Source organism: Phyllostomus discolor, chromosome 14, assembly GCF_004126475.2.
Source record: "Phyllostomus discolor isolate MPI-MPIP mPhyDis1 chromosome 14, mPhyDis1.pri.v3, whole genome shotgun sequence".
NCBI classification, from domain to species: domain Eukaryota; kingdom Metazoa; phylum Chordata; class Mammalia; order Chiroptera; family Phyllostomidae; genus Phyllostomus; species Phyllostomus discolor.
In genome coordinates this window covers 24,659,142-24,682,654 of record NC_040916.2, presented here as the reverse complement: position 1 = coordinate 24,682,654, position 23,513 = coordinate 24,659,142, and the positions used below count along the sequence as shown (strand labels likewise).

At 60.7% G+C, this 23,513-nt stretch overlaps 1 protein-coding gene across 1 annotated transcript; it reads left to right on the top strand.

Annotated features, from left to right (window-relative positions):
* Window positions 1–442: 442 nt before the first annotated feature.
* Window positions 443–12,817, top strand: SFT2D2 (SFT2 domain containing 2). The gene is made up of 8 exons (XM_028530991.2): window positions 443–598; window positions 4,975–5,061; window positions 5,278–5,363; window positions 7,339–7,420; window positions 8,786–8,821; window positions 8,908–8,966; window positions 10,808–10,837; window positions 12,483–12,817. Exons 1-8 carry the CDS (start codon window positions 536–538, stop codon window positions 12,520–12,522), a joined length of 483 nt encoding a protein of 160 aa, XP_028386792.1. The 5' UTR covers window positions 443–535; the 3' UTR covers window positions 12,523–12,817.
* The last annotated feature ends 10,696 nt before the right edge of the window (window positions 12,818–23,513 follow it).

Here is a 23,513-nt window from a genome sequence, read left to right as displayed (position 1 = left end):
CGCTCCGGGGAAGCTGTCCGTGGGTTTGTTTTTCTGAGCGGTTTTCTAGGGGTCCTCTGGGACGGCCTCATCAGCGCTGGGGTCCAGTGCGGCGTCGGGGAAAGGAACCCGCCACCCAGCATCCCTTCCCCAGCCCCCCACCCAAGTCCCACCCGGTCCCCAAGGTTTTGTCCAGATCACGCTCTCGGTGCGCGTCCGCGGGAAGCAGCGCCTCTCCTGCTCACGTTGCCTGCCACCAAGCTCGGGTAGACGGCGCCGCCTCCAGGTGGCCTCCGGATTCCCGGCAGCGTGGTCCCAGCCCGCCGCCGGAGCGTGGGCGGGCCCCGGGGCGGCGGCGCCACTCTCCCAGCCCGTCCGGGCGCCCTCGTCCCAAACCGGCCGGTCAGGGGGGCGGGGCGGGGGTGGGCGCCTGCGCTGGCCGCCGCCAGGTGGGCGGGCACCTGGGCGGGGCGCGCACCCGGAAGGGCCGCGGGCGGAGCGGCGCAACAGGCGGCGGCCGGCGAGGGGCTGCGGCGGCGGCGCGCACCGGCCCGGGATGGACAAGCTGAAGAAGGTGCTGAGCGGCCAGGACACCGAGGACCGGGGCGGCCTGGCCGAGGTGAGTGCCCCCCGCGCGGCCGTGGCGCGGGCTCGCGGGGGCCTGGCGGGCGCGGGGCTGCTGGCTGTGGGAAGGAGCAGGACTTCCAGGATTTCCTGGGAAGCAGCTCTGCTCTTTCCCCCTACCCCCACCACCATTTCCCATCCCCGGCCGCGCCCCCGCGCGGAGTGCCCCCGCTCCCCTCTTTGCCGGCGCTCCCCCGGGGCCGCCTGGGATCTGGGCTCCAGGCTCCGGCTGTCGGCGTCTGTTTACTTCAGTCCCGTGCCCCATCCCCCCACCCCCGCTCGGGGAAGGGCCGCGCCGAGGCGAAACCCAGAAACCCGGCAGGGGGAGGACGCATCCGGGGGAGGGGCGGCCTCGCTGGCCCGGGCCCGGCGTCTTTCGAGGTCCGCGCGGCCGTCCGGGGCCGCGCCCGGGGCTCCGGGCCGCCTTCCCGCCGGGTGGAGGTTGTGGGTGTGAGACTCACACCCGGCCCCAGCTCCTCTCGGTGTTGTGTAAGGTGCCTCCGCGAAACCCTGGCCGCCGGAGGGCGGGGCCGCATCCGGTTTCTCGGCGTGCGTGCTCGAGAGCCCCGCGGACTCCCCGGGCTGTCCGCCTGCTGTTGGATTAGACAGGTGTTGGGTCGCGTGGAAACCTGGGCACTGATGCCCCAGGGTGTAGAGCCCCACAGAACGTCCGCTTCCTCTTTGGGCGCTTTTTGCTTTGGCTTTTGTTTCCCTTTCTGCATAACAAATGAACAACATCTCTTTACTCTTGGCGTGTATCTCGTGCGCCTCAGTTTCCCCATCTTTCAACTGAAAACCTACTATTGCTCTCAGTTTGGTCAGCGTCCCCCGTGGTTTTCTCCCACGCTCCTGTCACCCACCTTGGGGTTGCTGACGTCACTGAGTTTTATGTGATGCGGGTTCCTCCACCCATCTGCAGTCTCAGCCTGCCACCCTCACCTGGAAGTAGCACTGCAGGAATCAGGTGTGGTAGGAATTGAGATTTGCCTTGTTTTATGTATTTTATTTAACTTTAACTTAATTTTTGTATTTTATTGCCATTTCGGAACACCTCTATGGGTTCTTTTCCACTTTTTGCTTTCATTAGTTGGTCAGGGCTCAGTGGTACTTGCCCGAGGTCTGTGTCCTGCCTTTCCGACTCCCGTTGGGAACCCTCAAGTGAAACCTCAGATGGGGGTGAAGAAAACTCAGGCGGCGACAGTCCTGCCCATCCAGAGCTCTGCGCCCTGCACACCGTCAGCGGGCTTTTATGGGCATCAGGCGTCCCTAGTGGGACATCTTCTGTCCCCAAAGACGCTTGCGGGGGAACGCTGATGGCGGGTGATGCCGATGCTACATGTTCACAAGTGACCCTGAAGCGGTGGGCAGACCCGGAGGGGACGACACGGAGTATGTTTCTGCCTGAGCGGTGCTGCTGCGGTGGACACGGTGCAGAGCTTCAGGCCGTCGGGAGTCCAGGCGTGTGCGAAGTCCGGCCTGAAAAGAGGAGGTGCTCCCCTCTTGTTCTGAAACTCCGCTCCCGGGTTCCTCTCTCCCAGCGCGCAGACCTGTTCACACGGTCACTGACCCGCAGGTCCCGAGTCCGAGCTCCTGGGACGCAGCTCTGAACCGGCAGAATTCCTCGTCGGGGTTATATTTGGCTTCATTCTTACGTGTTAGTGTTAGGTCAGGGCCAGCTGTGAAATGCGGGTCCTGCTCGGTGGGCTGACGCTTCCTGCTCCCTGAGGTTTTATGGCTGGTGGAACTGCGGGAATCTGGGGCGGGGGGGCGGGGGAGTTTCTGTCTGACGTGGCTCGTTGGACAGGTGGCTTTACAGTGTCGGTGAATTCAGTGCCCTGTAAGCTGTCAGAAGTCACCAGAAGCGAGTACTTTTAATACTGTCCTCCGTTTAATGCAAACAGCGGAAGGATGAGTGGTTCTGTTTCTCCTGCGTGGGGAACCAACCAGGTGATGATAAAAATTCCGTGGCCGTGGGTAATCGCAGGTAGCCTCACGACGAGTTTTCCGGTCCTTCATCTTCACCACTGCCCCTTCGGTCTGCAGGGTCCGAGGACTTCTTTCTGCAAGGGCGGGTTTTCCGTGTTTACAGAGGCCTGCCGGGAGGAGGAAGGTCCGGATGGTCCCTGGTTCGGCAGCGCCGGAAGGGGGCAGTATTCCCTTCTCAGCTTCTCGTCGTTACCTGCTGCTCCCCAAACAGTTCTTAGCTTTCCTTTTTTTTGGCAAGAGCCCCTCTCCTGCCCACAGCCGGAGTCAAAGGGACCTTTGTGCGCCACTGCCGGTCAGACGGCGTGTGAGCACGTCACCTCCAGGTTCTGCCCGGATACTGTTCCAGCGACTCTGGTTTCCAGAACGTGTGACACGTGTTTGGTTTCCCCTGAGTCCGGTTAGAAGAAGGGGAACAGCAGCTTCCCCTGCCTGCGGCCAAGAACTGGCAACCACCGCGGAGTGGAACAACAACGGTGAAAAGTCAGCCCCCCCTCCCCCGTTTGGCTGTCCAGGGCGACACCGGGGTGGAATGCAGCCTGAGAGGCTTGCAGGGCCAACACGTCACTCTCCCTCTGAAGGCAGAAAGCAGACCGCTTCCCGTGGCCGGCGAGTTTGATCTTTGCGAGGGCTGGAATCTCACCGTCCTGCTGTTGGGACTGTGTGGCCCCCTCAAGGCCATCGTCAGTTCGAGTTTGATATTTTGCCTTGTGGTTTATGCTCTTGAAGGAAAATTTAAAAAGGTTGAATCTTTAAAAATGTCCCTGTTGGCGCCCAGAGGTGCTCAGGTAGCAGATCCTGCCCAACCCCGTACCGTGTTTCTCCCTGCACGCAGCCCGGTGTGTTCTTCCACCTCGGCAAGGTAAGCCCCCTGGTCCTCGTGTGAGTAGGAGGAGCTGTGGCTTTTGGTTTGGCTCTGTTCTTGGTGGGAGGCCGAACAGGCCTGGCAGCGGGGGCACGGCCTGGTTGGGTGGGTGCCAGGCAGCCGATGACAGAGCCTCGCCGGCTCACTTTGGAGGCGAGGTTTCCTGCCATGGCCCCGGTGGCCTGTGTCGCTGGTGCTAACGCCCGGTCCCCACTGCATGTCACCAGCCCCGGGTGTGCCTTTCCGGGCAGGGTCCTGTGTTGCCACATGATCTTGCGGGTGCTGTGTGTGTGTGTGTGTGTGTGTGTCGGGGGGCGTATTGCAGTGTCATGAGCCCACTTTCAATACATGTGAATGTATGGGGGGTGGGGAGAACCCCGTTTGATAACCTGCGAAATGCCTTTCTCCTGGGTGGAGGCGAAGCCATCCTGTAGCAACGCCTGCCATCCCTGGGGGAGCCCCTGGTCCTTCCCTTGGAGCTTCTGGTTTGACAGGGTGTCTAGGGACAGGTCCTCCTTGGAAAACAAGTCTTGAGCTGGGAGCCCTCGGGGCTGAGGGAGTTGCCGGTCTGGTGACCCCAGCAGCCTCCGCCACCACCTGCCGTCCTCCATCAGCTGCTGGCAACGTGCTCCATGGTGTTCACCGCATCGCCAGGTGGCCGCGTGCGTGCCCCTGTGTGAAGGGACCCGGTCTGGCCGCCCGCCTCGGCTGTGCGGGGAGGCCCTCGGTCTCGGCGGCAGCCGCCTGTGCCCAGCTGAGCAGCCGTGGCTCCTTGCCTCGGGGACGGACCGGGCGGGTCTCTGGCGCACACACTTGGGTGCAGTCTTCGACGTGGGGAGAAGCCGTGGGGGCTACTCACAGGCTCTCCTGTCCCAGCAGAGTTTTTCTGGAAACGTGGCGGCCTCTGAACTTTGCCCTTGGGAGAGGGTAGTCTTGGTGGCAGAGCATGGGGATGAGTAGGGCGGTAACTCATTAACTGGGGCCTGCCTCACACTCACGTGGTCTGGCTGCCGCCCGCCCCGAAGAGCAGCGCTACGACAGGGAATGGCTGCACGCGTGACCTGAGGAGGGCCAGAGCCCGAGCCTCCCCCACCCCCGCCCCAGGTCTCAGACAGCAGCAGCTGCTGAAGCGTGGCCAGTGGGCATAGGGGACTGTGCCCAGGGGACACAGCCCCATTTGCGGAGCCCCTGCCGGGCGGAGCTCACGCCTTGCCCGTGGTGGGCCTGGTCCGGTCCGGGCTTGGGCTGCTGTGAGGCGTGGCTGCTTGCGGTCTGTGGAGTGGGTGGACCTGAGGCAGGGTGGCCACTGCGGGAGGTGTTAGCGGTGCAGGACAGGAGCCCTGCGGGTGCAGGAGGCACTGGGCGCCGTGCGTGACTCCAGGGGGCTCTCAGAGCTCCGAGCGTGCGGGACTCTGTGCTCCGCCCTCCTCAGAACAGTCACACGCTGCTCCCGACCCCCTGACCACAGCCCTGTGCGCCCTTCGTCCCGGGGGAGGTCTGCAACCCGTGTTCCCCACTTCCAGGTGACTGACACGTCTTCCTTGAGCTGGGACACCAGAATCAAAGGCTTCGCGGCGTGTTTCGTCACGGGGATTCTCTGCTCGCTGCTGGTAAGGCTTCCCTCCCCCCCTCTGTCTTTCCCCTGTCACCCGCCTCCTCCCCTCTGTCGCTCTTCGTGGGTCAAAGGGGGAATGGGGAGGCGGGGGAGCAGGAGAGGAGGGGGGTGGGGGGAGCAGGAGAGGAGGGGGGTGGGGGAGTGGAACGGGCGCCTGTGCGCGCGTCCCTGGTGGGGTGGCGGGGAGGACACCGTCTGCCCTCTCTCGCAGGGCACTTTCCTGCTCTGGGTGCCGCGGAAGGGGCTGTACCTGTTCGCAGTGTTCTACACCTTCGGCAACATCGCATCGATCGGGAGGTGACAGTTCAGTCCGCCCTTGGCCCGTTATTACGGGGCGGGGGGGGTGGAAGTGGACTGTGGTGGGGGGTGGGAAGGAGGGGCCTCTGTAGCTTTAAGGCTTTGGAGAGAAAAGGGCAGTCAGAACGCATCCCGTCCCCGTCCTGTCACCTCACGATGTGTTTATACCCGAAACACCCCAGGAGACGGCGGGCGGCGTCCCACCCCTGCGGGGTCCACAGGAGGGCACGGAGGCCCAGAGCAGTGGAGTGGCACAGCCCTCTCTCTGCTCTGCTCCTCCCGCTGCCGGAGGCTGAGCCCAGGCTTTCAGGAGCCTCACCGGGCCGGCGGCTGCAGGCAAAACCCGTCATTATTCAGCACGAGATCGCGGCAGACCTGGTCCCCGGGGCAGGGCGCCAGCCCGCCCGCCCGCCTGCCCGCCCCCTGGGCTGCTGGCGGCACAGACGTCCCAGGCCGAGCTCATGCACTCCGACCCTTCGGCCACGCCTGCGTGCTGACGCCGCCGGTCCCGAGGCCTGGTGTTGCCTGGTGGTGTCCCTCCCGAGAGGAGCCCTGATCCTACCCTGCTGGGCTCTGGGCATTCAGAGACCAGTGCGGTCGGGTTCCTGCCACCAGAGAGCTCACGGGCAGCCAGGCAGGCGGGCGCAACCTGACGGCAGAGCAGGATGTGGAAGGAGGGAGAGGTGCACAGGGAGGGGCAGCTGGCCTGGTCCCACCCGGCCTGGGACCGGGGGGGGGGGGGGGGGGGGGCTCCCTAAAGTGGGCAGCGTGGGAGCTGCTCTCAGCTCGGCCGATGGTGTCGCTCGTGGGAACTGCTGCCCAGGTCCACGGCCACCTCCTTTGCCTCCTGCACTGCTCCCTACTGGCCGTTCCTTACTGTTCCTGCTGAGCTGCCTATTAGGGGCTCCTGGTCCCTCCCTGCAGGTGGAGTCTGAGCCCAGGCCCTTGAGATCTGCCTTTGCCCCTCCCACCCGTCCCCAGCCCCGAGTGCTGAACCCTCTGCCTGCTCAGACACCCTTGTGCCTCTGCCCAGGCCTCATTCTCGTGTGGAACGCGACCCCAGCGTCACCTGCTGGTTGGCTTGTATTAGACCCTGGTTATAAGAGGCAGCTTCTCAGCTGAGTCTGCGTGAGCCCTTCTGTGACGAGTCAGGAAACGCCAGGGGCTGGCCCTGGCCCTGGCCCTGGTGCAGTGGGCATGAGGCCCGCTCTGTCTCCCCTGCCCCTGCTCAGGTCCCATTCACACAGCAGGCGCCCCGGGGAGGGCTTTCGGAGCCTTGGAACCTTGCAGTTGCGGGTTTGCGTGCCAGCTGCTTAAGCTCCCCGCTGCGTGGTCCTGGATACGTCAGCTGTCTCGGCCTCACTTTTTCATCTGCAAAATAAGTGTCATAGCAGCCGCCTCACAGAGTAGTGGAGGGGCGAAATGAGGTCACGTCTGTGGCGTTGAGCATGCTCCCAGCAGTTCCGAGCAGATGTTACCATGACTAGAAGCATCCCGTGGAGAGGATGAAGGGAAACGAGGTGCTCAGCTTTTTAACATAAACGACCTAAGCCTGTGAGGTGTGGTTTTCTTTTTTGAGTCGCCCGAGTCTGGTTGGTTGGCTGGTTGGTTGGTTGGTGGGTTGGTTTCCATGGGGAGGGAGGAAGGTGGCACCTCCGGAGAAGGTGACCAATGTAGCCCTAGGACCAGACCCGACGCACGTGCAGCCTCGCGCCACCGCCTGCTAGTCGGGCGGCCTGGACGGCAGCCCGCCCTCTGGGCTGCGGTCTCTCCGTCCGTGAGACGCGGGTGGTGCGTGCTCCTGCGGCCGACCCCGGGCGTGTTGACGGGGGAAGCGAGAACGACGCACCAGGGCCTTCAGCGCAGCTCCCGGCAGAGTGAGAGTCAGCCGTGAGCCGGTCACGCAGGGGGTGCAGGGCAGCTTGCGCCCCGAGTGGCCTGTCCGGCCTCATGGCTGGTGCGTGTCTCCCTGCAGCACGGTCTTCCTCATGGGGCCCATGAAGCAGCTGAAGCGGATGTTCGAGCCCACGCGTCTGGTCGCCACCATCATGGTGCTGGTGAGTCTGCCTGCGGCGGCGCTCCAGGGGCGGGACTTCTGGGGCCGCTCTAGGGCGTTGCTGCTTCTCAGACCTGGTTCCTTTCATCTTGACGCGTGCCCGAAGCCCTGGGAGGGAGTGGGCTTCTAACAGTGACCCCCCCACGCTGGGTTTCCACTGGGGGTAAGGTACTGCCAGTTCTGTAAAGCACCTCCAGAGGGCGCTGCTTGTCTAATCAGCCACAGTGATGGGGCAGTGAGTCAGCTGGACGCCCTCCAGGTGGTGGGCGGAGCCACGTGGACACACGCAGAGGCAATAACACAGAGGCACCGGGCTCGTTCTCTGAAGGGGGACTCTCGCACCTCTCCATCCTGTGACTTTGGGGTCACACCTGTTCTCTCCGGTCTTCCTCGTGGCCCACTGCCCCCTGCCCTGCTCTGGCGATCGTGCCTTCTGTCTTATCCCACCTCCCCATCCGCTGACCCTGAATGCCTGTCCTTCCTCTGGGCCGTTCACTTCCACGTGACCATCAGAGGCTTTCCCCACCACATTCTCCAGCCTTTTACTTAATTATCGGTGTTGCAGCATTTGGGACGTGGTGTACCTCTCACGTGGTCGAACAGGTGAGCTTTCCAAGCCCTGTCCACGTGTGCCGTTCACCTTGTGTCCTTGAGAACCTCGTGCTCAGAGCCGAGCTCGGAGGAAATACTTAGGACACGTTTCTGGCGAAGGTGCTGTCCGGGGCGGGTGGAGACGACGGGCCTGACGGACGCCCGAGAGCCTGCTGCTCTTGGTCCGTCGCGCGAGGGCGCGGCCTGCACGGTGCCGTGTAGAAAGGACTCTAAGAAAGGACCTAGGGAAGGTGTTGGGTGACAGGGAAACCGATCCCCCCCCCCCCGCGGGGTGTGAGAGTGGCGTCTCATGTGCGCCTCTGTCCTCCTGCGGCTCCTCCCACCCGGAAGCCCGGTGCTGGGCAGGAGTCGGGGGTTAGGGCACAGGCACGTGTGAAACCCGAGTTAGACTGTGTTCAGGCAGAAAGACCGGTGCCCGGGGTGGGCCGGAAAGGGGACTTTGTTCGCTGGGTAGAGATTTTGGGAAAATTTGCAAGTAGAAGAGGATTCTTCTCTTTTAACCCTACTCGAGTTCTTGTTGGCCCGTTCAGTTTCACTGCGACCTTAACTCTCCTGCCAAACACGGGCGCTCGCTCAGGTGGGCGAGATGCTGTGGCACGGGGGAGCCTTTGGCAGCCGCGGCTGCCACGGGGTCCGCTTCCTGCGGCTCGATAAGCGTTGGTGTAAGTTCGCCAGCAGCGATAAGTCCTCACGGGTCTTCCCGCGCTGCCGTCGTCACTGTGTTCGCTCAGCGATGTCTCCTTTCTCTCTCCAGTTGTGTTTTGCGCTCACCCTGTGTTCTGCCTTCTGGGTAAGTTGGGCTCCGGGTCGCCCTCCGCCTCGCTGGCTCCCGCGCTGGCCGCCGGCGTTCACGGCGCCCTGTCGTTTCTCTTCCAGTGGCACAACAAGGGGCTTGCCCTCGTCTTCTGCGTTCTGCAGTCTTTGGCCCTGACGTGGTAAGTGTCCCTTTCCGCCTGACCTCTGACCGCCGCATCGACGGTGGTAAAACCCCGGGGGGCTGCGAGGAGGGGTTGGGAAGCCCAGACGCTGTTCAGTGGAAGGATTCTCGGTGATGCTGCGAAGCCAGGCTGCGGAGCAAAGCCTGTCGGCTCGGCCCACTGCCAGTAGGTGGCGCAAGGGGCCGCGGCGGCTGTGGCCCACTGCAGCCTTCTCGCCGGGCTCACGGTTGATTCTGAGATGTTACCAGTGCTACTGAACCACTCGCGTCCAGGAAGAGCAAGGGTAACGAAGTGTACGGGGGCAGGTGAAAGGAGGCTGTGGGCCAGAAGGCCGTCCAAGAGGAAGGAGAGTGGGCAGGGAAAGAGAGCGGTGCATTTGGGCTGGAGGAACCCCTACCAGAGGAACAAAGGGGGCACTGTTGGCAGGAGGCGAGGAGACCGGAAACCACGTGGCTGTGTAGGATCAGCCTCTGCACCGGAGGCCTGCTGGCAGGACCAGGGGACTGCCTGCCGCTCGAGAGCTGAGGGAGGTGGAGGGCTTCGTTGTTTGACACTGCGGGTGGGGCTGCGGGGTCTCAGCCCTTCCAAACTGGTCCAACTTCAGCGGGAGGGTGGGGTGGCACACCCCCCGCCCCTTCCCCAGAATCTGTAGCTTCTGAGCCCTGCCTGTAATACTGGGTTGGTCAAAAAGTCCGTTGGGTTTTTTCCCTAAAATAAAAAACACATTTTAAAAAAATATTTATTTTTAGACAGAGAGGAAGGGAAGAAGAAAGGGAGGGAAACATCAGTGTGTGGTTCCCTCTCATGCACCTCCTACTGGGGGTCTGACCTGCAACCCAGGCGTGTGCCCTGGCTGGGAATCCAATCTGTGACCCTGTTCACGGCCCTCACTCAATCCCCTGAGCCGCAGTAGTAGACTTTTTAAGTGTGCAAGGATCAGTTACACCCCTCCGCTGGGAATGGATGTGGAGACTGCAGGCTTAGCACCCCCTCCCGTTGGCAGTTCGGGACTGTTGAATAGCTGGGCTTTCTCAGTGTTGGCCTTCGGGGACAGGCTGTGCTCACGGGCGGGTGAGCCTGGCGCGTGTCGGTGGGCAGGAGAGGGCCGGCCCGAGTTTAACGTGGCACACGTCGTGGTGGCAGGGGGTGCCAGAGCCCGGTGTGGCTGTCAGTGTGTGTGTGTTCATTTCCTGGGGGCAGAAGTTTGTGCCCACACACTCATGCCTGCCTTTGCTTGTGTGGTCGTCCCCCCACCCATAGGGACCTGATCCAAGACCCCTGGATGCTTGAAACCGTCCCTCCTGACGCCCCAGGCTGGTCCCGAGGGTGGTGGGCGGCCTCCTCCCCACACAGCTCCCCCCGGGGCCGCCGAGAGAGCTTGGGACCGGGGTTCCTGAAGAGTCAGAGCTTGCTTGTGCTGTCATCCGCAGAGTGGGGACTGGGGTTTTACGGTTTTTGGTTTTTAAAAAACGAGCCGGAGCAGAGCAGACAGTTTATCCCAGTGGGGAGAGGCTGCGGGGAGAGGCTGCGTCCTGCCGAGGACCGTAAATGCCAGAGGACAGCTGGCCCAGGGCCGTTGGCTGTGCTCTCTGGGCACGACTTCGGCGCCGATCTGCCCGTTCTAGGTGATCCTCCTCGGCCATGGATGACACCCTCCCCTCCCCCTCCCCAGGGCCCGTGGCAGTGTGCACGTGTGTGCATGTGTGTGCGCGTGCTGCCCCAAGGGGCGAGGGCCCCGGAAGTCACTGCAGACGCTGTGGCGGCTCGGACACCCGTCCCGCCACGCCCTTCCGTGCCCTCCGTGTAATCTGATCTGTTGTGTGTGTTTCTCCTTGTAGGTACAGCCTTTCCTTCATACCGTTTGCGAGGTAAGACCGACCGCGTGTAGGGCTGCGGTGTCTGTCGCTTGGGGACGGCGCCGTGCCTGCTGAGGGCCCGTGCGTGTGCAGTGCTTGCAGAACTGCCCGCTGTCTCACCTTGGCTGCGGTCCTTCGAGACAGGCAGGCAGGTGGCATGCACCTGATCAGTAAGCTGTGGTCACCTCCTCCACCCCCCCATTTCCCGCTCCCCGCCCCATCACACACCAGTGACGGGCGCTGACCCGGGCCCACACGGTCCTGCTGCCGGCGGCCTTCGGCCAGGGCCTGTGGTGCTCAGACGCGCCTTCCCGCTCCTCTAACCTGCAGCCTGGAGGGGGTCTCCTCAGAGGCGCGCTCCCTTCAGCATCACTGAGCTCGAGGTGGAGGGATCCCGGCCCGAGCTTGCCCAGCAGCACCCTCGGGTGGGAACGGTTTATGAAGGGGAAGCAGGCAGGGCCTGGGTCTCCCAGTGAGTGGTGACCTTGGTTGGGTGGCGCACCGGGCCCCTCCGGCGCAGAGGCTGACAGCTGCCCTGGGCCGGCCCCCCCAGCCCCAGGGTTCCGACCCTGCAGGTCCCCTGCAGTGAGCACGTTGGTGATCTTCGCCTCTGACTCTGCTCTGACGCCACCGTTTCATTTCCTTTCTCGTTAACTCGGTGGAAGCTTTTCCTGAACGGGGTTGAGAGTGTGGAAACCGTGTGAGGGCTGAGGAGGAGGGGTGAGGGCAGGGTTGGGAGGTGCTGGGGCTGATCGGCTGGGCGGGAACTTGAAAAAGCCCATTGCGTTCCTGGCTACCGTGGGGCTTTGCGAATGGGCCGTGGCCCTCAGACCCCCTGACGGGCGCTGTGGGCGTTGAAGCGGGATCCCCTGCGGCCGTAAAGCCCTCTCCCGCTCAGAACACCTCCCGGGAGGGACCACGGGGTGGAGCGCACCTGAAGAAACGTTCTAGAATCACCTTGGTGTTAAAGCACAGTGCCTGCTCATGCGGGTGCATTCGCCTGCGGCCCCCTCGGGTGGCCCCCGTGCCCTCTGCACGGGGCAGCGGACAGCAGAGCCGGGGTGAGGGCCCCGCCCCGCGCTGCTTGTGGGGAGCAGCGGTTCGCAGAGCGCCCAGCCTCCCTGTGCCCGCTCCCCGCTGATTCCCGGGAGCAAGTGCCTGGGCGGGGCTACAGGCCCCTGGGTCTGTGAGCTGTAGCAAGGTCCCCGTGCCCGGGAGCTCCTGGGAGGTGTCCTCGGCACATGTCGGCTGCTGGCTGCTGGCCGCTGGCCACTGGCTGACGGAAAATCCTCAGGCGACCGTTCCACTTAACGCATTGAGTGTGGTCTGTGCGGTCTGTGGTTCTGGTCGCTAGAAAGTGCGCCGTCCTGGCCCACTTCCCGGTCTCTGGGGGTCTCCACTTTGACTTCTAGCGACCACCTACTTTGTGCCGTGCACTCGTCCCCACCACTGGCTTTTCGGGTGGGCGGGGACATGCCCTTGTACATGTGAGACACTGGCCACTCCGACGAGACAGGTGACCAGCCCCACAGGCGGGGTGCCGTCTGGTCTGCAGCGTGCCCCTTTGGGTGCCGGGGAATCTGCAGGGGGCTCTGTCTCGACCACTCCAGGAGCCTGGGGTGACGGTCTCCTGTTTCCCCTTGTGTTTTCCTCCTAGGGACGCTGTGAAGAAGTGTTTCGCCGCGTGCCTTACCTAGCACGTGGCCGACGTTGCGACGCTTTGGGAGGCGCTATGGACGGAAGCCGGCGGACACTTTTGTAAATACCTTCTGGCCCTTTTGCTCAGACCTGTGCCTTTCCCGTGGCCGCGGCGGGTCCGGTGACCCGGGCCTTTGCTTCTGGAGGCGGCAGCGGGTCCCCAGTCCCAGATGTCTTGTAGCACAGTAGGGGGGCGGGCTCTGCGTCCTCTGGCGTGGCATCGGCCTCGTCCCCCCTTTTCTCGTTGGGTGTGGTTCCCCCAATTCTCATAAATAAAAACCGCATTGAGCAGCAGACAAGCCTTGGGAGCCAGGGGTCATCAGGTGGTAACGGGCAGCCCCGTCGGGAATGGCAGGGATGCACCAGCACCCCAGCACCCCAGGGACAGCGTTTGGGGCCCCCAGGGACTTCGTAGACTTGCCCCTCAGCTTGGAGACCATCGCCCGCACCCCATGAGGCATGGACACGCTGTTCCCTGGGTCTGGGAACCGGGACTCGGCCCTCCCGACGGCCCCATCAGCCTGCAGAGCCGGCTGTCGTCGGGGGCCCGAACGGGCACTTGGTGATGAGAGGTGCTGTTGAGCCTGCACCTCGGCCCTTGCGGGTCTGCCCTTGCTGCCTGTTCTTTCTCTCTCGGGTGTTCTGTCCTATTTCCTCCTGATTTCTGGGAGCCAGCTTGAGAGAGAACAAGGCGGCAGGGAGAATGCTGCTTTTCCTTTTGGACAAGAGCCGGCCAGAGGTGACAGTGTTTGCTGTTCTCTGCTGTATTTTTTTCCCTCCTTGTTTGTAAGTGGCCGGTCACGTTTCCCGTTCTTCAGGAGTGGGCTGTGTCGGGAGGGAAGGCGGAGCCTGCTGCGGGGCCAGCAGGAGGCAGGCGCCCTGCCCCTCAACCTTTCAGTAGGCCCCGAGTTGGCACCCGAGCCCCTGGGGGACACGCTGGGAGAGACGACACTGTGGGCCTCAGAGCCACAGACAAAGGGCTTTTGTGTCCCCAAGCTTGTCCTCACAGGCCTCGTGCCGAAGCAGCGTTGTGTCTCTGTGCACTGGAGGAAATTGAGGCTCGGGGAGGTCGCCACATGTACCCGAAGCCACGGTGGGTGGCGGAGCCGGGCTCAGAGCCTGGTGCCGGCTTCAGTCTCTCCCGTGGCCCTGTGGGTCCCGGTGTGGCTCCGGGGCACCTGCTGGAGCTGGGTCCCTGCTTTCACCAGCTAGGCCCACGACTCCTGGCCCCTGTGGAGTCTCCTGCCCTGTCTCCCAGGCTTGTGGCGTCCCCATGGTTCTCTGCATGCCATCGTAGCCCTTGCTGCCCGACCTCCAAGTGTCCTGCCTCGATGGCCAGAGCTCTGGGCTTGCAGCACCCCCAGAATCGCCCTGCGGGTGAGGTCTCTCTGCGGTGCCTTTCCGTCCTTCACCGGCTCCGGCTGCCCCCAGGCTCTTGCTCCGCGAGCCTCCGCACTGAAGGCAGCGGTGGTCTCCTTGCCTGTGGCCGCCGTGCTGTACTGACCCTCTGTGCTCGGAGCCTCAGACCGTCCAGCCTTCCCCTCTGACTGGGGAGGAGTGAGCAGGCCCGATGGGGCCCGCGTGAGAGGCCGGCCTGCCAGGCCCTTGCTGGGCTGCTGGGGGTGCCCTGCCTTCGGCCAGGGAGGGAAACGGAACGCCACCCTCCCTCTGGCGTCTGGGGGTTCTTTCCCATGCCAGTGTCTCTTGAAGATAGTGCGACTCCCCAGTGGGCTCCGAGCTGCCTTTTAGGATGTCGCCAGTGTGTACCGCACAGTGGCAGAGAGCGTGGGCTTGGATGTCAAAGGTGGGTGTGAGTTGTGGCTCTTGTCACGTACTAGTGTCATGTTGGACAAGCCACTTAACCTCTGGTCCTCGGACTGCTCATCTGGTTAAACACTCGGGGACAAGTCGGCCCTGCCGGCGGTTGGCAGGACACAGGGGAGGTGCGTGCCGGGAGTTAGCGCACGCATGGCCCAGCACAGGTGAGTGGCGTCTCAGTGCGTGGTAGGTGATGTCAGTCAGTCCGGGAATAGCTGGGGACCGTGGAAGGTGACGGTGAATTTGATCTCTGGCCATTGATTCACCCAGAATGAGTCCCCTGCCGCTACACGCCTGGTGCTGCAGGCCCTGCCGTGCGTGGTCTCACGCAGCGTTGGCAGTAACTCTGGCCGGGGGTCTTGGCCGCGGCTGCTCGTCTCCCTCCCCAGGGCGGCTGCCTCGTCTCTGGGCAGGGCAAAACCGTCCCCAGCGGAGTGGGGAGCTTCCATCGGTCACGCTGGCGGGGCGACCCCGTGGAGTGCTTACCTGTGCCCCACCTCCCACCGCAGGCCTCGTGTGCAGGGAGTGAGAACCGAGGGCACAGAGGCATCCGAGTGAAGGGGTTGTGGGGACTTCCACTGGGAACCGGTGAGGGACTGGGCTGCACCTTAGACGGGGGGGGGGGGCTGGCTTGGTGGCTCGGGCTGCTGCGTGAGCGATGAGACTCGGTGGAATGAGCCAGTCCCAGCCCTGCGGCTGGGGGTCCCTGTGGGGGGCGGGGGCGGGGTGCAGCCTGGGCCAGGGCCGCCTCTGTCCCTCGTGACCGCCGCCCGGGGTCAGCCGCGGGGCACAGACGCCTGCACAGCACGGCCTGCCCCCAGGCATCGCGCTCAGCACGTCAGCAACAGCAGGAAGTCCGTGTTCAGGCTCTTAAAGCTGCTCTGCGAGGTTGGGGGTGTAGTTTATTTCAAAGTCTAAGATTTTCCATGTTTAAGATGCGCAGTAGTTCTTGGCAGGTAGCGTGTTGTGCAGAGCTCACACACCTCCAGCCGGGGTTCCAGGTGGACGTCTGTGTGCGTGGCTCAGTGAGTGTGCGGACTCGGCCGCTCCGGACGAGGACGGGGACCCCGGAGTTCTGACTGGGGAGCTGGGGGCGGGACGCTCGGGAGCCCCCGGGGGACTTGGATGCCTTCAGAACACTGTGCCTGTTCTACCCCGGTGAGGTTTTAAAACACTTTGTTACAACATGAGTCAATTTTTATAATTGTGCACAGTCAACAATTTTGAATGCTGCTGATTGCGTAACTGAATTTTTTCTATCCAAAAATATCTTTGTGCTACTTTGCCTACCTTGAGACTATTTCATACAACAGATTGTGCTTTTCACTAGCTCATTTCAAAGAGAAAGAATATTGCCGATAATGATGCTATTTCCCCTGAAACATCACAAAACACTTTTTTTTTTTTTGGCTTTGCTTTTCCCCTTTAATAAATGACTGCATTACGATCTTTAATAAAAGCCCGTGTCGTCTCTGACTCGTGTCTGTCTGTCGGGGGGCCGCCACGCCAAAGGCACGGTGTGTGGCCGTGAGGGAAGCCTGCGTCTTCCGTGTGAGTCCTGGGCGGGCGGTGTCCCCGGGGGGCGCTCACGGCGGGGGGGGGGGGGGGGGGGGGTTCTGAGCTGCGTCCACGTGTAGTCGGCTCTTTCGGACGACTTCGGGCCGGCTGTCAGGCTCACGTTCCCCGGGGCCACAGCAGCCTCGCGGTTGCCTTTAAAGGGCCAACTGTAATTTCAACTCCTTAGCCGTTACGGAGTCGTCACATTTATACAGTCCTGAAATTATCTTGGCCCTTCAAATCAACTACAAGGCTGATGTGGCCCCTGGGGAAAAAGAGTCTGACACCCCTGATTTAGGGGTGAGTGAAAGGGGAGAAATTTCAGGTGTTTATCTTGGGACACCCCTGCACACCTGGCTCGTTTGGCCACATGGTGTCAACTAGGAGTGTCGGGTTAATTAGCATCAAGTTGATAATTTTTTAAAAATACTTTTCATGTCTGTAGGATTCGTAGTTGCATTCCTCCCTTTATTGCAGATACTGGCTCTTTGGGTCTGTTCTCTTGATTTTGATCAGTCTAGCTTGAGGTCCATGCCGTTTGTGGAACGTTGCAAAGAGTACTCAGTTAGAGATTCGAACGGATACTTAGCAAAGGAAGATGCGTGAATGGCCAGCGGACACGTCTAATACTGCGGCCGTGTGAAGATTAAAACCAGGTAAAACTCCGTTCTGCACTCAAAGGTACAGGCTTAGGCGGTAAAATTGTAATGACCTGCAAGTTATTTGCATAAAAGTTAGGACAGGGCTGACGTGGGGAGGGCAGGAGAGGCTGGAGGTTGGGAAGGGACAGGGTGTGCCCGAGGGCTCTGGGTGCCGGCCACGCCCCGTTTCTCCATCTAGTGACATTTATGGGTGTCCACTCTGATAAATCCTCGTGCCGCGTGCTTTTTGTGCTGCACGTACTTTTGTGATGGGCTATTTTGTAATAAAAATCCCCACTTTGGTGTCATCTATTTTAATTATTGGTTGTTCATTATTTAACTTTTTATCTTATTGCCTTTATTGTTTATTTTTTTACACTTTGGGATTAATTTAACGCTAGTTTTCTAAGGGTGGGAGCTTAATTGTTTGTAGATCTTCATGTTTTCTAGTATCGTGCTATGAGTTTTCCTCTAAGCACTGCCTTAGCTGCTTCTCACAAATTTCGATATGTTGTGTCTTCATTGTAATTCGGTTTCAAATGTTCTTATTTCCGTGTGATTGCTTCTTGGGCCCGTTGATGCTTGGAAGTGAGTTTAAGTTTCAGACACCTGGGGGTTTTCCAGATGTGTATCCGTGGTTGGCATTTTCCTTCTGCTGCCGGTAGAGGGCGCCCTCTGACGACTGGGACCCTTTAAAATGCATCGGGCCTTGTTCACTGGCCCAGCGTGCACACTGACTTGGCGGGGGTTCCCCGTGCATTTGCAAAGAGTGCGGGTTCGGCGGGTGGAGAGTTCTGTGAACGCCAGTTGGGTCCACTGTCTTGAGAGTTCACGTCCTAACCTGATTCTGTCAACTTCTATAAATTGTTGGGGCAGAGAGGTGTTATTTATAATTTAGATTTCATTATCTTTTTCATTCAATCAGTTTTTCTTAAATCTGTTTTAACGTTGTGGGCCACGAAACACATGCAGAGATACAATCAAAGACAGAACAATAGCAGAGGCGCAGCCCAGCGAGGCCCCCGGGCGTGAGGCGGAGCACTGCCCACGTCGCGCCGTTCCTGGCGCTCCACTCCCGCCCCGCGGTCACTTCCTGTGCCCCCTTCACAGGGGTCACTGCCATCTGCGCTGTCCGGTGTCACTGCCTGGGCTTTCTTCGGAACTTCCTTCTTCGTCATGCCGAGAGTGAATTGACACACAGCCCCATATAGGTGGAAGGTGTGCGGTGTGATGACTTAGCATTTGTTGCAAAAGGATTACCGTGATGCTTCGTTAACACCTGTCATGTCATCTAGACTTGAACAAATGTCCGTCCGTTCCCCCCCCCCCCCGCCCCCGTGATGAGGAAGCTGTGGCAGAGCTGGAAATGGTCCACAGCTGCCCAGGGCTCCTGAGCAGGGTCGGGAGGGAGAGCCGTGAGGTCGTCGGGATGGGAAACGGAGCTGGCTAATGGGCTGGGAATGAACACTGGTGTGACAGGGGTGTGATGAGAGAGCAAACCAGGTTGGGGGCTCCCCCCGCTCCCGTTGTTGTGCCTGGGCACTGGAGCAAATGCTGGTTCCCGAGCAGCAGCAGGGGGGGCTCCATTTCGGGCCCCGCGAGGCCCTGCAGCAGTCCGAGGGATCACCGTCGCCTGCCGGGGCGATGCCAGTGTCCGGTGATTCCCTGCACGTCTGTGCCGGCCCCTTCCCGTGCGGCCTCTGCGTGGGGACCAGCATGGTCTTTCCCGAGTGTGCGTCCCGTTGCTCTGAGGAGGGGCGGGGCTTCCCACTCGGACCCAGAGACCCTGTGTGGTCTTGTGCGGCCTGGCCTCTGCCTGCCTCTGCATCTCCGGTCTGCCGTCTCTCGCCTTCCTTCCCGCCCCACGCGCTCCTGCCCCGTGGCCTTTGCGCGCTGTCTCCTCTGCTCTGCTGTCTCCTGATTTCCCTTCAGATTTCGGGGTGAGCCTCCACTTGCTTCCTCGGGGAGCCCTCCCCCACACCTCCCTCCCTCTGGGCTGCCCTCAGCAGACCCCAGGTCCCACCGGGGCTGTGTCTGTGTGTGCTGCCCGCCCCGCCCCGCACTCGGCGCCCCACCTGAAGGAGAGGGGGCATCGGAGACAGTTGCTGCATGAGTGACAGAGGAACTGAGGACACTAGCAGGCAGGCTGACCGCGGCCGCCAGTGGGTTTCGTGGGTCCCCACGCTAGTTCACTGTTTCATTTCTCTAGCCTCTGAGCGCCCCACCTCCAGGCCCGGGTCAGCGTGTTCGTGTCCTGGTTCAGCTGCGTGAGGGTGTTGGGGGTGTGTGTGCAGTGCGTAGCCGTGCGGCGGTCAAGAGTCATTTAACCTTGTCACCCTGGTGGACAGCCCCAGTCCTGTTCCTCCCCAGGTGCTGGTCCTTCTGGTCGCCGCCGGAGACTGACCTGGAGATTTGGAATGACATTCTCACAGACACCTGGGAACTCAAGGCGGAATTCATTGGGTGACACGCCTAGGGAATAGTTGCAGTTGATGGGGGTCAGGCCAGTGGCTGCCAGTGGCCAAACTTTCGGACACTGGGTGGGCTGGGCTGTCCGCATGGGAGGTGTCTGACATGGCTCTTGCCACCGTGTGCTGGACCTGACCCCCCAGACGCTAATGAAAGAGTAATCCTCCCCAAATCGCCCCGGAGCTAGTAATCCCCGGGCTGCAGGTCGGTGATTAGACCAGAAAGGCCGAGCAGCTGTCTTTTTGTTCAGTTTAATTACGACCAGGTCCCGGGGTGATTGCTAATTTCCTGGCGGCCCTGGAGGTGGGGGGACAGGTGTCGGGTTGCCACCGCGGGGACTCGATGTGCAGACATGGGTTCTGTGCCCGGCGTGGGCGTGGGCCGGGAGCTCAGGTTGCGTGGCTTCCAATTTCTGCCCCTTGTGTCTGAGATCCGCCTTAATTAATACCCCCCTCACCAGCCCCCAGGTCGATAGCAGCAGGGCAGCTGCTGGACCTGTAGGGTGGACCTGTCGCCAGGCAGAGGAACATTGAGTCCCCTCGTGGCTGCAGCAGCGGTCAAGGCCAGGGTCACGGAGCTGGGCGTTGATCCTCCCAAGTTGTGAATGTTCAGGGCGGTGAGCAGGGGTTTCGCAGCCTGTGAGCTGGGAATTCGTGTCCCTGCTCATGGTGAGCGTGCAGGCCCTTCCACCCGACGCCCCTCTGTGTCCCCTCCATCCTGGAGGGGCCGCCCAGTCTGCAGCGGACCCTGGAGCATCATGGACAGGCCTCCTCCCCTCACAGCCACGGCCAGGCGCAGCCTGTCCCCCTGGGTCCTGCCTTCGGGAGAGCTCTCGCTGCTGCTGCGCTCCCTGCCTCCTCGCGGCACCAGCCTCGCCGGCCTCGCCAGGCTGCCCTGCTCCTAGAACACCTGTCCCGTCAGGGCTGCTCCTTGCTTCCGTGACGCGGTCGCTCCGACCACTCACAGCGGCCGGGGCCAAGCGCCAGTCCTGGTTGCACCAGCTGTGTGTTCACACTTCACTATGCTTTACTCGCACTCAAACTCAAATATTTCTCTAGTTGTGCTTTTTCCTTGTCCTAAGACCTTCCGTCCTGGGAGACACAGGTTTCCCATGGGAGCTGCATTTCTCGGGTGTAAATGTACCGTCACGGTGTTGGTCCCTGTGCCGCTCAGCAGGGCTTGCTTGTGGGGAATAAACCGAACGCCCAGTCCCCGTTCGACTTCCTCCCGTCCCATGACGCCCCATGCGGGCTGCACTCCTGTGTGCTGTTCAGCACTCGGTGTTTTTATGCCTTTTCTTGGAACACTCTCTCCTCCAGTGCAGTTCGCCTTCTGCCCAAGGCACGCTCCTCCTGCCCCTTCAAACCCCAGCGTTGTCCCCTGTTCCGCGACGGCGTCCCTGGCTGTCCGGTTCCGGGCCTCCTCAAGCGACTGCACTCCCAAACTGCCGTGCAGCTGACCCGTCCATCTTCTCCCTCCCGAGGGTGACGTGCAGCCCGAGTGGAGCTCTGTGATGTGGGTGAGGCACGGGCAGGAGCTGGTGCCAGGGAGGCACACCCATCCTCCACGCACGAGTCCCGTTCACGACATCGGGGGACACTGGGAGAGCTCAGAGACCCCGGCGCCTCCTGGCGCATGAACCGAGAGGAACTGTGAAGATCACTGTCCGGGACAGGGGTTTCCGTGGCTGTCCTTCCTACTCAGTGGCTCGATGCCCATGGTCTGGTTACTTCACCAACCTTCTGAGCTTCCCCTTTCTCCCCTAGCGCATGGATGCGGTCACAGCTCCTGCCCCATACATAGCGTTGTTGTGAGGACCGAGTGCGAGAGTGCACTGAAGAGCTTGGCATGTGCTGTGCTTGTCAGTTAGCGCTGCTCATACAGACGCAGTGTAGGAACACAATCGTGGCCATTCCCGCGCGCTTACTGTGCGGAATTGCTACAGTGACAAAAATCAGAGCAACGGTCAACATACGAGTAAAAGATAGAAGATCGGGTAAGTGAAACAGGACCCATTCATAAGAGGGAATAATTCAGAAACATTAAAGTAGCCATGTAGAACGTTATGTGGTAACACGGGAAGATTACCTTTAAAGATTGTTATTAAAGAATTAGACTACAAGTTAATAAATCTTATTAGTGTTCCCTTTACTCATACGGTTGAAGACTTACGGGAAAACACCTGACTCACCTGTCCCTCCCTCTCCCCGGAGGCAGACTCTCTCCTCTCTCTCCCTCTCTCTCTCTCTCTCTCTCTCTCTCTCTCCCTCTCTCTCTCTCTCTCCCTCTCTCTCCCTCTCTCTCTCCCTCTCCCTCTCTCTCCCTCTCTCTCTCCCTCTCTCTCTCTCTCTCTCTCTCTCTCTCTCTCTCTGGTGAGTTGCTTTATTGTTGCTCTGTTACACTTGTCTGCCTCTTCTGTTCTCTCCTCGTGCAGTGAACCTGCTGTTTCCCTCCAGTCTCCCAGACGCTGCGCGGGTGCTGCTCTGTGTTAGTTTTCCAGTGTTTGGCGTGACTTGCCACCTTCCTCCCGTCAGAGGTGGGGATGTAGCGTGCCACTTGCCCCACAGTGCAGGCTTCCCGTCTCTCATCATCTGAGTCCCGTAAGTTTTCCGAAAATCAGTGCTTATAGTTTCACTATTGTATTTGTAGCTGAAGTCCAGTATACCGTGATTATATTGATTATACAGGGTCCAGCACAAATAACGCCCCTCTTTTATTACAAAATCATCGGCGTGTCATTCTGTGACATGACAGTGTCACACTCAGGCACTGAACCTATAAAATTGTTTTTTTCTTCCCCAGGGAAAACAAAGGTTGAACATCACCAATTCCATATGGTTCAATCTAAAATATCTACTGTATTGCCCTGGCTGAGTAGCTCCGTTGGTCAGAGCATCGTCCCGATGTGCCAAGGTTGTAGGTTCGATCCCTGGTCAGGGCACACACAAGAATCAACCAATGAATGCGTCAGTAAGTGGAATGACAAATCGACGTTTCTCTCTCTCTAAAAATTAGTAAATTAAAAGATAAACTAACATGACACAGACCTCAGAGGTGACACAGCCTGGCAAGGGGAGCTGTTGGCTAGACAGAATGGGCTCAAGGTCACAAGGTGTGAGCCATGCCTGCTGCGAGGGTTCCCCACAGCCGCTGGGTGCCACTCTCCCGGAGCCCATCTCCCCGGCCCGCCTGCTGAAGAGGCTTGGGAGCTTGCCGGGTTTCCGGGAGCACACTGTTCCGGATATGACTAAGAGAAATGGTGTTTCCTTCTTTTCTCCGAAACACTTGACGCGTCTCTATATTGGAATTCTCCGGGCACATGCCTTTTTCGCTCTCCTAGATTGTGAAACTGTTTAAAGGCCGGGATCCACATCCTGCTGGTGGTTATGGACTGTTCTGGGAAACCTTGTTCACTGGATCACGGTGTTTTTGTTATAAAGATTCACGGGAGCAGTTTCTCTCAGGAAAACGGCTTGTTTTTATTGTAGGAACACAGACTAATGTATGCCAGATTGTGTTGCCCTTTTTGCCTTGGCTGCTGGGAAGCTCAGAGCCACACTTGTGTCCTGGTTCTCAGCCTTTTTGAAATCCCCACTTAGATATCTCCTGGTGTGTATGTCAATTTCTTGTTGCTTCCGGAACAAACCCCCCGCAGCCTCCCCATCCCAGTAGATGGCCCTGCCACCCTCCAACTCCCCGTTGCCTCCACGCCAAGTCCCTCGTGTCATTCTCTCGTAGCTACATCTGAGACAGATCTGGAGTCCAATCACATGTCTTTGTGCCACGGCCACCACGCCAGGCTGAGATGCCACCATTTTCGCCTGCACCGTGACACCAGCCTCCTCGTCTGTGTCTACTTCAGCGCTTGCCTTTCACTGCCTGTTGTCCCCACAGCAGCCAGCTTTTTAAACACACAGAGCAAGTCATGCCGTTTTCCGGTGTAGCCCTCTCTGATGTCCCATGTCCCAGGATGACTAAAGCCCGGGTCCTTATGGCAGGTGATCAGGCCCCCGCCGAAGCAGCCTCCCCCAGCTGTCCCCTCACACTGTGTCTTCTCACTGGCCCAGCCTCGCTTCTCCAGTGTGGTGCCCCTGCCGGCCCCCTCCCCCAGACCTTCCCTGGCCGAGTGCACGGCTCCTTGACGGCTCCTTGACGGTCTTAGCTGAGCTGTGTCCTCCCCAGAGAAGCCTTTCCCTACGGCCCCCTCTCCTTCGGTCCTCCCCACCCTCCTGGCACCCATGTCCCTCCCCCTCCTCCCCCTCTCCCGCAGCCTCAGTGACCCGGTTTGTTCCTCTGCATGGTTCACCTCTCTCCCCTGGGAGGTGCGGCCACCGCCGTTCCATCCGTCACGGGGCGTGACGCGTCACCAGGCCTCGGCACCTAGCAGGCACTGGATGTATTCTGTGTATCGTCCTCACCCTGACTTGATCATCTGTTTTTGCTTTTATTTTCCTTCGGTTTTGACCCCCAACTCTCTGCTGTAGCAAGAAGAACCCACACCCCTA

Coding starts and splice junctions, on each gene's coding strand:
- SFT2D2 (XM_028530991.2), top strand. CDS start 536: ATGGACAAGCTGAAGAAGGTGCTGAGCGGCCAGGACACCGAGGACCGG. Junction 8,967..10,807: donor CAGTCTTTGGCCCTGACGTG/GTAAGTGTCCCT, acceptor TTCTCCTTGTAG/GTACAGCCTTTCCTTCATAC. Junction 10,838..12,482: donor TCCTTCATACCGTTTGCGAG/GTAAGACCGACC, acceptor TTTTCCTCCTAG/GGACGCTGTGAAGAAGTGTT.